Source organism: Nomascus leucogenys, chromosome X, assembly GCF_006542625.1.
Source record: "Nomascus leucogenys isolate Asia chromosome X, Asia_NLE_v1, whole genome shotgun sequence".
Classification (NCBI taxonomy): Eukaryota; Metazoa; Chordata; class Mammalia; order Primates; family Hylobatidae; genus Nomascus; species Nomascus leucogenys.
Window position 1 is genome coordinate 68,229,660 of NC_044406.1, and position 14,502 is coordinate 68,244,161.

Sequence of the window (14,502 nt, forward strand, 5' to 3'; positions counted from 1 at the left end):
AATTACCAGTTTTCTTGAATTTCAAACTTGGATGAAGCCACCATTATTGCATTAGTAAACATCTCAAGCATTGGGTAGACCAGTTAAAATTCTGGAGCCTGTTTCTTCCAAAAATGGTAGGATATTTGCTTTACCTACCTTTTGGGATTTTGACAATACAAGAGTATGAAGTTGAAAGCACTTTTAAATAATAAAATACTACATTAATGCTACTGGCATACAGTTACATAAGTTGATACTAATTTTTTTGTTTTTGAGACAGAGTCTCACTCTGTCGCCCAGGCTGGAGTGCAGTGGCGCAACCTTGGCGCACTGCAACCTCTGCCTCCTGGGTTCAAGCAATTATCCTGCCTCAGCCTCCCAAATATCTGGGACTGCAGGCATGCACCACAATGCCTAGCTAATTTTTGTATTTTTTTTTTTAATAGAGATGGGGTTTCACCATGTTGGCTGGGCTGGTCTTGAACTGCTGACCTCAGATGATCCACCTGCCTCGACCTCCCAAAGTGCTGGGATTACAGGCATGAGCCCCCATGCCCAGCCAAGTTGATACTAATTTATAAGATGACTGTTTGATCTTTAAGTTACTTTTATGATGGCTACCACAATTATTTATCCATGCTTCCCCCACTAATATGGATAATCAAGAATTGACTATAAAAGAGCAGTAGTATTGCTACCATAGACATCCTGAGTAAGGTATACACATTATTTAAGTACCTACTGCACTAACTTGGCTCTTCTGGGATTGAGAAATGGTTAACGTTATATGAGTTATTCAATTTTAAAGTGTAGTTGAAGTTCATACTTGCAAACGACACACTGTCTATGAAGTTGGAGAGCAGTGAACATGACAATAACGGAGTAATTTCTCGGTGGGGCTTTCACAAGGCGACGGAACTTGTCTCCATTCATTCTTATTACAGGTCTTTTGTTAGTCCATTCCATCAGCTGACTAACCTTTTCAGATAACACCATCTAAAAAAGACAAAGTGAGCATGCTATTAATATACTCAACTTGGCATTTAAAGTTCTTTTAATTAGGCAGCTTACATAAAACCAATACTAACAAGCAGAGGTATACAGAAAATGTGAGACCTACAGCCAAAATTTGGTAGTTGGGTTGGATGATAATTATTCTTAAAATACATTATTTCATAATATCTTGTCAGACATTACACTTTTGATGTAATTAATTATGAATTAATTAATGAATGAATAAACGAATGAATGACACTGTCTCGCTGTCATCCAGACTGCAGTGCAGTGGCACAATCAGGGCTCACTGCAGCCTTGACCTCCTGGCTTCAAGGGATCCTCCCACCTCAGCCTCCCAAGTGCTTGGAATACACACATGTTCCACCATGCTCAGCTGATTTTTGTATTTTTGGTAGAGATGGGGCTTCTCCATGTTGCCCAGGCAGGTCTTGAACTCCTGGGCTTAAGCAATCTGCCCGCCTCGGCCTCCGACAGTGCTGGGATTACAGGCGTGAGCCACCACACCTGGCCTTTATATATATTTATTTACTTATTTTTTGCAGAGATGGGGGTTTCACTATGTTGCCCAGGCTAGTCTTGAACTCCTGGGCTCACATGATCCTCCCACCTCAGCCTCCCAAGTGTTGGCATTACAGTCATGAGCCATTGCACCCAGACAGAATTATTTATTATTTACTAATAACATAAGATAAAAATAACAAAACCTTTCATTTGCCAAAAATTCCAAAGAAAGTTGAGTTAAACCAATGGCCAGTTTTATATACAATTTTACTTCTCTCAAAAAACATACAGTGAAAATCTTGAAAATAAAGAGTAAAGTGGGAGGAATCAGTCTATTCAATTTTAAGGTTTACTATGTAGCCACAATAATTAAGACAGTGTGGTACAGATGAAGGGATAGTATCACAGAACAACAGAACAGAAAAACAACCCAGAAATAGACCCATACAAGTGTAGCCAAATGATTTTGCACAAAGGTGCAAAAACAACTCAGTGGAGGAAGAATAGCCTTTTCAACAAATGGTGCAGAAGTAATTGGTCATCCATAGCCAAAAATACGAACTTCACACCTTATATAAAAACTAACTCAGCCGGGCATGGTGACTCACGCCTGTAATCCCAGCACTTTGGGAGGCTGAGGCGGGTGGACAACCTGAGGTTGGGAGTTCGAGACCAGCCTAACCAAGATGCAGAAACCCCGTCTCTACTAAAAGTACAAAATTAGCCAGGCGTGGTGGCACATGCCTGTAATCCCAGCTACTTGGGAGGCTGAGGCAGAAGAATCGCTTGAACCTGGGAGGCAGAAGTTGCAATGAGCCGAGATCGTGCCGTTGCACTCCAGCCTGGGCAACAAGAGCGAAACTCCATCTCAAAAAAAAAAAAAAAAAAAGAAACTAATACAAAATAGGTCATATACTTAACTGCAAAACTATAAAATTTTTACGAAAATAAATAGCAGAAAATATTCTTAGGCCTGACAACAAAAGTAGGATCCATAAAAAGAGAAAAATTGATATATTGGACCTCATCAAAATTCAGCCGGATGTGGTGGCTCATGCCTCTAATCCCGGCACTTTGGGAGGCCAAGGTGGGCAGATCACTTGAAGCTAGGAGTTCGAGACCAGCCTGGCCAACATGGCAAAACCCAGTCTCTACTAAAAATACAAAAATTAGCCGAGCATGGTGGCACATGCCTAAAATCCCAGCTGCTCAGAAGGCTGAGGCATGAGAATCGCTTGAGACTGGGAAGCAGAGGTTGCAGTGAGCCAAGATCATACCACTGCACTCCAGCTTGGGTGACACAGTGAGACACTGTCTCAAAAAAATAAAAATAAAAAATTTTACTCTCTGGGCCGGGCGCGGTGGCTGACAACTGTAATCCCAGCACTTTGGGAGGCCAAGGTGGGTGGATCACTTGAGGTCAGGAGTTCGACAACAGCCTGGCCAACATGGTGAAACCCTGTCTCTAATAAAAATACAAAAATTAGCCAGGCATGGTGGTGGGCGCCTATAACCCCAGCTACTCGGGAGGCTGAGGCAGGAGAATCGCTTGAATCTGGGAGGCGGAGGTTGCGGTGAGCTGAGATCGTGCCACTGTGCTCCAATGTGGGCGAAAGAGTGAGACTCCGTCACAAAATAAAATAAAATAAAATATACTGACAATATCAAATGCTGGCGAGGATGTGGAGAAACTGGATCTCTCATACATCACTGGTGGGAATGTACTATGGTGCAGCCACTTTGGAAAACAGTTTGGCAGTCTTAAAAGATCAAGCAACTGGGTGGGTGCAGTGGCTCACACCTGTAATCCCAGCACTTTGGGAGGCCAAGGCAGGTGGATCGCTTGAGGTCAGGAGTTCAAGACCAGCCTGGCTAGCATGTTGAAACCACATCTCTGCTAAAAAGAAAAATACAAAAATTAGCTGGGCAGGGTGGCACATGCCTGTAATCTCAGGTACTCAGGAGGCTGAGGCATGACAATCGCTTGAACCCGGGAGACGGAGGTTGCAGTGAGCCGAGATCACGTCATTGCACTCCAGTCTGGGCGACAAGAGCAAAACTCTGACGCAAAAAAAAAAAAAAAAGAAAAAAAATTTAGCCAGGCATGGTGGTGCACGCCTGTAATCCCAGGTACTTGGGAGGCTGAGGCAGGAGAAATGCTTGAACTCAGGAGGTAGAGGTTGCAGTGAGCTGAGATCACGCCACTGCACTCCAGCCTGGGTGACAGAGTGAGACTCTGTCTCAAAAAAAAAAAAAAAAAAAAAAAAAAAAAAAAAAGCCAGGTGCAGTGGCTCATGCTGTAATCCTAGCACTTTAGGAGGCCGAGACAGGTGGATCACCTGAGGTCAGGAGTTTGAGATCAGCTTGGCCAACATGATAAAATCCCGTCTCTACTAAAAATACAAAAAATTAGCTGGGTGTGGTGGTGGGCGCCTGTAATCCCAGCTACTCAGGAGGCTGAGGCAGGAGAATCTCTTGAACCTGGGAAGGTGGCGGTTGCAGTGAGCCAAGATCGTGCCACTGCACTCCAGCCTGGGCAACAAGAGTGAAACTCTATCTCAAAAAAAAAAAAAGAAAAAAATCTGGCAACTAAAGATACCCTTACCATACAACCCATCAACCACATTATTTGGCATTTGTCCTATAGAAATGAAAATTTATGTCTACACACAAAAGAACTAGAGTTTGTTTGTTCCTTTTTGGCTAATCATGAGGCAGTAGAAGAGAAGCATGGTTAGTCGATAGGATTTAAGTTTGAAATTAAATGCCATCATATTTATCATTCCCCTCATCTTCACCCTCAATGTTTTCTTTTTCTTTTTTTTCTCGAGATGGAGTCTTGCTCTGTCGCCCAGACTGGAGTGCAGTGGCGCAATCTCACCTCACTGCAACCTCCCACTCCTGGGTTCATGCAATTCTCCTGCCTCAGCCTCCCGAGTAGCTGGGATTACAGGCACACGCCACCATGCCTGGCTAACTTTTGAATTCTTAGTAGAGACGGGGTTTCACCATGTTGGCCAGGCTGGTCTTGAACTCTTGACCTCATGATCTGCCCGCCTGGGCCTCCCAAAGTGCTGGGATTACAGGCGTGAATCACTGTGTCCAGCCCCACCCCTCAATGTTTAATCCTTGCCATGAGTAGTAAGAAGGCAGGAAGGGATAACAAAGAAAACAAGAATCTCAATGTAGAGTTAATGCTAATTTATGATTTTGCTCATCTTTATAGAGATATGTATAGAAAAAGCTGGGAAATCATGGAGTGGTTCATTATTCAGAACCATTTGACCAGTTATATTTCCCATTACCTATATTCTAGCACTTACCATTTTAAGACACTTTGACGTTTGATTCCTTTTCTAGACTATTAGCTACAAGAGAACAGAGACCCACAATTCTTTACCATACAGTAGGCACTCAGTAAGTGTGTACTAAATTTATAATTAATGAAATTTAACTGGGAATTGACTGACTTGCTTACATTAACATATAAGAAAGAAATGATAATTGCACACGTAAATACATACATCGAAACACAACTTTTTTTTTCACTTTAGAAAGTAACATGGATTCTAAAAATGCACAATTTGCCTTTTTTTTTTTTTTTTTAAAGACAGAGTCTTGCTCTGTCGTGCCCAGGCTGAAGTGCGGTGGCATGATCTGGGCTCACTGCAACCTCTGATTCCCAGGTTCAAGTGATTCTCGTGCCTCAGCCTCCAAAGTAGCTGGGATTACAGGAATGCACTACCACCCCTGGCTAATTTTTGTGTTTTTAGTAGGGACGGGGTTTGACCATGTTGGCCAGGCTGGTCTTGAACTCCTGGCCTCAAATGATCCACCTGCCTCAGCCTCCCAAAGTGCTGGGATTACAGGTATGAGCCACCATGCCCAGCCTGATCTGCCTTTAAGCATATCTGAATTCATCTAATACTGACCACAATTTTATGTCACAAGTACATCTCTATGAATGATGGAAAAAAGCTGCATAAAAATTAGTTTTGTAGTCCAGGTGCGGTGGCTCACGCCTGTAATCTCAGCACTTTGGGAGGCCAAGGCGAGCAGATCACGAGGTCAGGAGTTCAAGACTAGCCTGGCCAACATGGTGAAACCCCGTCTCTACTAAAACTACAAAAAATAAGCTGGGCGTGATGGCGGGTGCCTGTAATCCCAGCTACTCGGGAGGCTGAGGCAGGAGAATTGCTTGAACTCGGGAGGTGGAGTTGCAGTGAGCCGAGATTGCACCACTGCACTCCAGCCTGGGTGACAGAGCGACACTCAGTCTCGAAAAAAAAAAAAAAATTAGTTTTGTAGCAAATACGAAAAAATTCTGGTAAGGGCCACAAAATGAATATGCCACACATGAAAAACCAAACACACTCTAAACCCACAGAAAAAGATATACACTCTTGAAACATTGGTTGTAACAGGCCAGGTGCAGTGGCTCACACCTGTAATCCCAGCACTTTGGGAGGCTGAAGTGGGTGGATTACTTGAGGTCAGGAGTTTGAGACCAGCCTGGCTAACATGGCAAAACCTCGTCTCTGCTAAAAAAAATAAAAGTTAGCTGGGCGTGGTGGCACATGTTTGTAGTCCCAGCTACCGGGGAGGCTGAAGCACTAGAATCGCTTGAACCCAGGAGGTGGAGGTAGGTTGCAGTGAGCCAAGATGGCACCACGGTACTCCAGCCTGGGCAACAAAGTGAGACTCCGCCTCAAAAAAAAAAAAAAGAAGGAAAGATTGGTTATAACAAATAATTAACAAGACTGTGGAACAATGAAACAAGTAGTTGGTAAAGACTGTGGGAGAGAGTGAACCAGGAGGAAGATAGAGAATATGATTTAAATTAAGACTGCACAGATCTAATTTATTCAGTTTTTCCAACAAAATGAATTGCTATTATTTGATACCGTTTTAATGATTCTCAGAGCACAGACAATATGGGTTCACATTTTAAAATACACAATCCATATTTTGAAGCAATCATTAATTTTGCCATATTTTCTTTTTTTATATATATATTTATTATACTTTAAGTTCTAGGGTACTTGTGCACAATGTGCAGGTTTCTTACATATGTATACATGTGCCATGTTGGTTTGCTGCACCCATTAACTCGTCATTTAGCATTAGGTATACCTCCTAATGCTACCCCTCCCCCCTCCCCCCACCCCACAACAGTCCCCAGAGTGTGATGTTCCCCTTCCTGTGTCCATGTGTTCTCATTGTTCAATTCCCACCTATGAGTGAGAACATGCGGTGTTTGGTTTTTTGTCCTTGCGATAGTTTACTGAGAATGATGATTTCCAGTTTCATCCATGTCCCTACAAAGGACATGAACTCATCATTTTTTATGGCTGCATAGTATTCCATGGTGAATATGTACCACATTTTCTTAATCCAGGCTATCATTGTTAGACATTTGGGTTGGTTCCAAGTCTTTGCTATTGTGAGTAGTGCCACAATAAACATACGTGTGCATGTGTCTTTATAGCAGCATGATTTATATTCCTTTGGGTATATACCCAGTAATGGGATTGCTGGGTCAAATGGTGTTTCTAGTTCTAGATCCCTGAGGAATCGCCACACTGTCTTCCACAATTTTAGACAATATCTCTGATGAACATTGATACAAAAATCCTCAATAAAATACTGGCAAACCAAATCCAGCAGCACATCAAAAAGCTTATCCACCATGATCAAGTGGGCTTCATCCCTGGGATGCAAGGCTGGTTCAACATACGCAAATCAATAAACGTAATCCAGCATATAAACAGAACCAAAGACAAAAACCACATGATTATCTCAATAGATGCAGAAAAGGCCTTCAACAAAATTCAACAGCCCTTCATGCTAAAAACTCTCAATAAATTAGGTATAGATGGGACGTATCTAAAAATAATAAGAGCTATTTATGACAAACCCACAGCCAATATCATATTGAATGGGCAAAAACTGGAAGCATTCCCTTTGAAAACTGGCACAAGACAGGGATGCCCTCTCTCACCACTCCTATTCAACATAGTGTTGGAAGTTCTGGCCAGGCAATCAGGCAGGAGAAAGAAATAAAGGGTATTCAATTAGGAAAAGAGGAAGTCAAATTGTCCCTGTTTGCAGAGGACATGATTGTATATCTAATTTTGCCATATTTTCAAATTAAATTTGACAGTTACCAGCAAATACAAATATGATTTGGCTATTTTATTCAGGGTGACTACATATTCTGTATGGGGCTGAGAAAAACAAGTATGAAGCAGTAACAGGTATTTACACAGTTTTACATCCTCCTATCTCTATTCAACCATATAGATATATAATCATGCCAACAAAAGAAATATACGTGCTTTGAATTAGTTACCAATATGTGGAGTTTTCTTACACAAAAATTCTTGAATAAACGTTTTCAAGCAGGTCTACATAAAAAATTTATGGCCAGGCATGGTGGTTGAAGCCTGTAATCCCAGCACTTTGGGAGGCTGAGGAGTGAGGACTGCTTGAGCCCTGGAGTTTGAGACCAGCCTGGTCAACATAGCGAGACCCAGTTACTACAAAATATTATAAAATTGGCCGGGTGTGGTGACATGTGCCTGTAGTCCCAGATACTCAGGAGGCTGAGGCAGGAGGATCACTTGAGTCCAGGAGTTCGAAGCTGCAGTGAGCTACGATCACACGTCACTGAACTCTAGCGGGGACAACAGAGCAATATCCGGTCTCTAATATATATATTATATATATATATATATATATATATAATATATATATTATATATTAATACAATATAATATTATGTATCGTATATTAATATAATATAATTATATTATAATATATATTATTATTAATCCAGGCTATCATTGTTAGACATTTGGGTTGGTTCCAAGTCTTTGCTATTGTGAGTAGTGCCGCAATAAACATATGTGTGCATGTGTTTTTATAGCAGCATGATTTATATTCCTTTGGGTATATATCCAGTAATGGGATGGCTAGGTCATCCCATCCGCCTGAGGTGGGTGGATCATGAGGTCAGGAGATCAAGACCATGTATAATAATAATATATATTATAATATACATTATAATATATATATAATTATAATTATAATATACATAATATATATTATTTCTCTTCCTGTTTATTAACAGACTAGAAAGACCAGACTTCTGGCTATTCTTTCTCGAAATAATTTATCAAGTAGAAGAAACTAGTTCAAAGGAATTATCTTTTTTTCAGGCTCTTATAAAACAAAATCACTTCAAAAGGCTGCTTAATGCAGAGGCAATTAGATTACTTCCTGAATTCATTTTCTTTTTTTTTTTTTGTGACAGGGTCTCACTCTGTTGCCTAGGTTGGAGTGCAGTAGTGTGAACTTGGCTAACTGCAGCCTCAACCTCCGAGGCTCTAGTGATTCTCCCACCTCAGCTTCCTGAGTAGCTGGGACTACAGGTGTGCACAACTGTGCCCCACTAATTTTTGTAGAGACGGGGTTTCGCCATGTTGCCCAGGCTGGTCTCAAACTCCTGAGCTCAAATGATCCTTGGCCTCCCAAAGTGCTGGGATTACAGGCATGAACCACCTTGTCCCCACTGGGTTCATTTTCTTTGAAATGAACTGAAAACAGATCACAACAAATGAACTAGTTTTAAACTTTTACAGGCCGGGAGTGGTGGCTCATACCTGTAATCTCAGCAATTTGGGAGGTCGAGTCGGATGGATCACTTGATGTCAGGAGTTTGAGAACAGCCTGGCCAACATGGTGAAACCCCATCTCTACTAAAAATACAAAAATTAGTTGGGTGTGGTGGCACACACCTGTAGTCCCAGCTACTCGGGAGGCTGAGGCATGATAATCACTTGAACCTGGGAGGTGGAGGTTGCAGTGAGCTGAGACTGCACCACTGCACTCCAGCCTGGGTGACTGAGTGAGACTCTGTCTAAAAAACAAACAAACAAAAACTTTTACAATAAAATTACATGAACATAGCCTGGAACATAATTAGATGCTATAATCCTTATTCACAATGACCTAATATTTTAAGATATTCTAAAGCAAGCCTCTCTTGGATTTATGGAGAAAATAATAGCTACTATTTGGAATGTCTAGCATGTGTCAGGCAGTTACTTCTTGCTTTATAGAATATATAATTTAGTTCAATCCTCAAAATGACACTATAAGGTAAGTACTCTTTTTACATTTGCTTATCTGTTGAGAAAACAGGATTGGAGAGGTTAAACAACTTGTCCAAAATGCCACAGTTAGTAAGATACTGAGGTAGAAATTCAAACAGGCCATGATCATTCTAAACCAGGGTTTCTCAAAAGCAACACCACTGACATCTTAGGCCAGATCATTGTTGTGAGGAGTGATCCTGTCAGTGCACTGTAGGATGTTGAATAGCATCCCTGGCTTCTACTCACTACATGCCAGTAGCACTCTCCTCTCCCAGCTGCAACAACCAAAAATATCTCCAGACACTGCCAAATATCTCCTGGGGAGCAAAATCACCCCCAATCCCACAATATTGTTCTTAAAAAAAAAAAAAAAAAAGGCTGGGTGCAGTGGATCAGGCTTGTAATCCCAGCACTCTGGGAGGCCGAAGTGGGTGGATCACGAGGTCAGGAGATCGAGACCATGGTGAAACCCCATCTCTACTAAAATTAGCCAGGCGCGGTGGCAGGTGCCTGTAGTCCCAGCTACTCAGGAGGCTGAGGCAGAAGAATGGCGTGAACCCAGGAGGTGGAGCTTGCAGTGAGCCGAGATCATGCCACTGCACTCCAGCCTGGGCGACAGAGCGAGAATCCATCTCAAAAAAAAAAAAAAAAAAAAAAAAAAAAAAGGAGAGAGACAGGGTCTCACTTTGTCACCCAGACTGGAGTGCAGTGGTGTGATCATAGCTCACTACAGCCTCAAAATCCTGGGCTTAAGTGATCCTCCCATCTCAGCCTCCCAAATAACTGGGACTACAGGTACACGCCACCATGCCTAGCTAATTTTTAAAAACTCTTGCTGGGCGCAGTGGCTCATTCCTGTAATCCCAGCACTTTGGGATGCCGAGGTGGGCAGATCATGAGGTCAGGAATTCAAGACCAGCCTGACCAACATGGTGAAACCCTGTCTCTACTAACAATACAAAAATTAGCTAGGCGTGGTGGCACATGCCTGTAATCTCAGCTTCTTGGGAGGCTGAGGCAGGAGAATCGCTTGAACCCGGGAGGCAGCGGTTGCAGTGAGCTGAGATTGAGCCCCTGCACTGACGCCTGGGTGACAGAGTGAGACTCCATCTCCAAAAAAAAAAAAAAAAATCTTTTAGAGATGATAGGGTTTTGCTATGTTGCTCAGGCTGGTCTCGAACTCCTGGCCCCAATAGATACTCCTCCCTCATCTTCCTGAGTGGCTGGGATTACAGGCTCAAACCACCATGCCTAGCTCAAGAACAACTGTTTTGAACTGAAAAGAATTTACAATTTTATAATCTTATTTTTATGTATTCAAAAATCTTTAAAAATCATTACTGATCAGAACACAACATGAAAGAAAGATTTAGTGATAAAGTAACCCAGAACTCCCTAGAGCAAGCCTTTATCATAATGGATAATAAACTTTTTAAACCCGTGTTTCTCAAAGTGTGGTTGGTATAAAGGAGCTTATTAAAAATGCAGACTTTGGCCAGGCACAGTGGCTCATGCCTGTAATCCCAGCACTTTGGGAGGCCGCTTGAGCCCAGGAGTTCAAGACCAGCCTGGGCAACATAGCGAGACTCTGTCTCTATTTTATAAAATTAAAAAAAAATGCAGACTTCTGGCCAGGCATAGTGGTATGGGCCTGTAGTTGCGGCTACTCAGGAGGATGAGGTAGAAGGATCATTTGAGCCTAGAAATTTGAGGCTGTAGTGCACTGTGATTGCACCTGGTGATAGCCACTACACTTCAGCCTGAGCAACATAGTTAGATTCCATCTCTAAAAAAAACAAAAATCAAAATCCATATTTCTAGATTTCATCCCCCAATACATTTGATTCAGTAAGTCCAGGGCAGATTCCAAGAATATTGAATTTTAACATGTTACACATGTGATTCTTTATATACACTGAAGTTTGAGAATCACAGCTCTACATTCTGATTGTTATGGGTTAGGACTACATGTTATACAAATTTCTATGGATAGCAAAGGGAAATTAAATAAACATTAAGTGAATCAAATGATGAAGAACAGGAAAAGGCATACCATTTCTAATAATAAACCACCCCCGATCCTCCTGGAACGGTTGAAGAATGTGATATTCTACTCAACTCAAATATAATGCCTTAATACTTCCTAGACACTTCCTTCACTGGTCCTCTTTTTTGTCTTCTTTAGTTAATAGATTTATAAGGGAATTTCTTGTTTTCTCTCTCTCTTTTTTGTTTCAATTTAGAGACAGGGTCTCATTCTGTCACCCAGGCTAGAGTTCAGTGGCATGATTGTTAGCTCACTGCAGCCTCGAACTCCTGGGCTCAAATGATCCTCCTGCCTCAGCCTCCTGAGTAGCTAGGACCACAAGTGCATGCTACCATGCTTGGTTATATTCTTTTATTTGTTTGCAGAGACGGGGTCTTGCTATGTTGCGCAGACTGGTCTTAAACTCCTAGGCTCAAGCAATCCTTCCACTTTGGCCTTCCCAAAGTGTTGGGATTACAAGTGGGAGCCACTATGTGTGGCCAGGAATTTCTTCAAATTTGAATTGAAAGCTTTCTTGATCAAGGTAAATCTCTATTCCTAAAGAAGCTTTTTCCTAAGGGTGCCTCTGGTTCTTTGTCAAGAACCCATTATTTGGGTATGGAAAGGCATGGTTGAGAAATAAAAATTTTGTTCCTCTATTGCTACTACACTAAATCCCACTATTCATTTTCCAGATTCTTCTTTATCTTCCAAAGTCACAACCTTCAAATGGAAAAGTTAAAAATTTCACCTGTGCACTTCAGATCATTCTAATAATCCTTGAAAATTATTAGGAAGAAACATATCTTCCAAAGACTGTAACATGTAAAGATAAGAGGTTTATCAACTGAACTACTCAGCAACTCCAAAAAAGCAATTAATTTGCAAACAACTCCTAATGCAAATACTTTTCCCACTAATAGCTTTTTTGAGACAGAGTCTCGCTCTGTCACCCAGGCTGGAGTGCAGTGGCACAATCTTGGCTCACTGCAACCTCTGCTTCCCAGGTTCAAGCGATTCTCGTGCCTCAGCCTCCTGGGTAGCTGGGACTACCACAGGCGTGCACCACAACGCCCAGCTAATTTTTGTACTTTTAGTAGAGACAGAGTTTCACCATGTTGGCCAGGCTGGTCTCAAACTCTTGACCTCAGGTGATCTACGCAACTCGGCCTCCCAAAGTGCTGTGATTACAAGCACGAACGACTGTGCCCAGCCTCCACTAATAGTTGTTAAACATTCAAGAAAATATACTGATCTAAAGCTTTCAATTTGTATTGGATATATTTTTTATAAAACAAATTACAGGCTTACTATGAAAAAACACATTGAATTTATAAGATGTTCACAATCAATTTATTTCCCTCCTTCTCCTTGGCGTACATTAGTCTATTTTCTACCATTCAAATAAAACAAAAATAGCAGTAACACTCCCAATTGAAATACTTACCAACAAAGTAAAGTAAGTTTAAAGTCTTTCTCTTCTCTTGAAACATTTTAATTAGTATGTCTTAAAAAAATCACCTCACTACTAGAAGGCAATGTCTCTAATCCTATTTGCAATAATCAAGTGTTATAGAAATCTATGACTATAAGAGATTAAGAGGACCAAGAAAGGGCAGTGAGACATCAGCTTAATTTCATCTTACCTGCTTGCATAACATTTAACTTGATTAGCTCTACCAAAGTAGCTTAAGTTTTAATAACCAGAAATTATCCTATTGTCACTATCACTCATCAAAAATGGAATACAGGATCTATTAATTACGATTTAAAGCTAAAATCTGATCCTGCCATTCAAATTTCTTTTGCATTTCAGAAGCAAGAAAGCTAAGTATTACCAGTCTGAATTCCTCTAAAATGCAACTTTCCCCAAAAGCATATTTCTTTAAAAAAATTTTGTGGGTACACAGTAGGTGTATATATTTATGGGGTACATGAGATACTTTGATATAGGCATGCATTGCGTAATAATCACATCATGGTGAATGAGGTGTCCATGCTCTCAAGAATTTATCCTTTGTGTTACAAACCATCCAATTATACTTTTAATTATTTTAAAATATACAACTACATTATTATTATTATTATTATTATTTTTGGGACAGGGTCTGGCTCTGTCACCCAGGCTGGAGTGCAGTGGTATATCTTGGCTCACTGCAGCCTGGACCTCCCAGGCTCAGGTGATCCTCCCATCTCAGCCTCCCTAGTAGCTGGGACTACAGGCACACACCACCATGCTCCGCTATTTTTTTTTTTTTTGCTAGGAACACGGTTTTGCCATGTTGCCCAGGCTGATCTCAAACTCCTAGGCTCAAGCAATCTGCCCACTTTGGCCTCCCAAAGTGCTGGGCTTACAGGTGTGAGCCACCACACCTGGCCTCATTCTTTTTTAAATTTAAATTTAAATTTTTGTGGGTACATAGTAGATGTGTGTGTATGTATGTGTGTATATATATACATACATATATATATTGTTTTGTTTTGTTTTTTGACATGGAATCTCACTCTGTCGCCCAGGCTGGCTGGAGGGCAGTGGGGCGATCTCGGCTCACTGCAAGCTCCACCTCCCGGGTTCACACTATTCTCCTGCCTTAGCCTCCTGGGTGGCTGGGACTACAAGCGCCTGCCACCATGCCCGGCTAATTTTTTGTATTTTCAGTAGAGACGGGGGTTTCACTGTGTTAGCTGGGATGGTCTCGATCTCCTGACCTCGTGATCCACCTGCCTCGGCCTCCCAAAGTGCCAGGATTACGGGTGTGAGCCACCATGCCCGGCCTTAGGTGTATATATTTATGAGGTACATGAGATGTTTTGATA

General features: G+C 41.6%; 1 protein-coding gene across 1 annotated transcript in view; it reads right to left on the reverse strand.

The window, feature by feature from the left end:
- The window catches only part of MAGT1 (magnesium transporter 1), a 64,809-nt gene that overhangs the window by 44,858 nt on the left and 5,449 nt on the right, over positions 1 to 14,502 (reverse strand). The window contains exon 2 of the mRNA XM_030806880.1: positions 809 to 978. Coding sequence (XP_030662740.1) covers positions 809 to 978 — 170 coding nt within the window. The remainder of the gene's footprint in view (positions 1 to 808; positions 979 to 14,502) is intronic.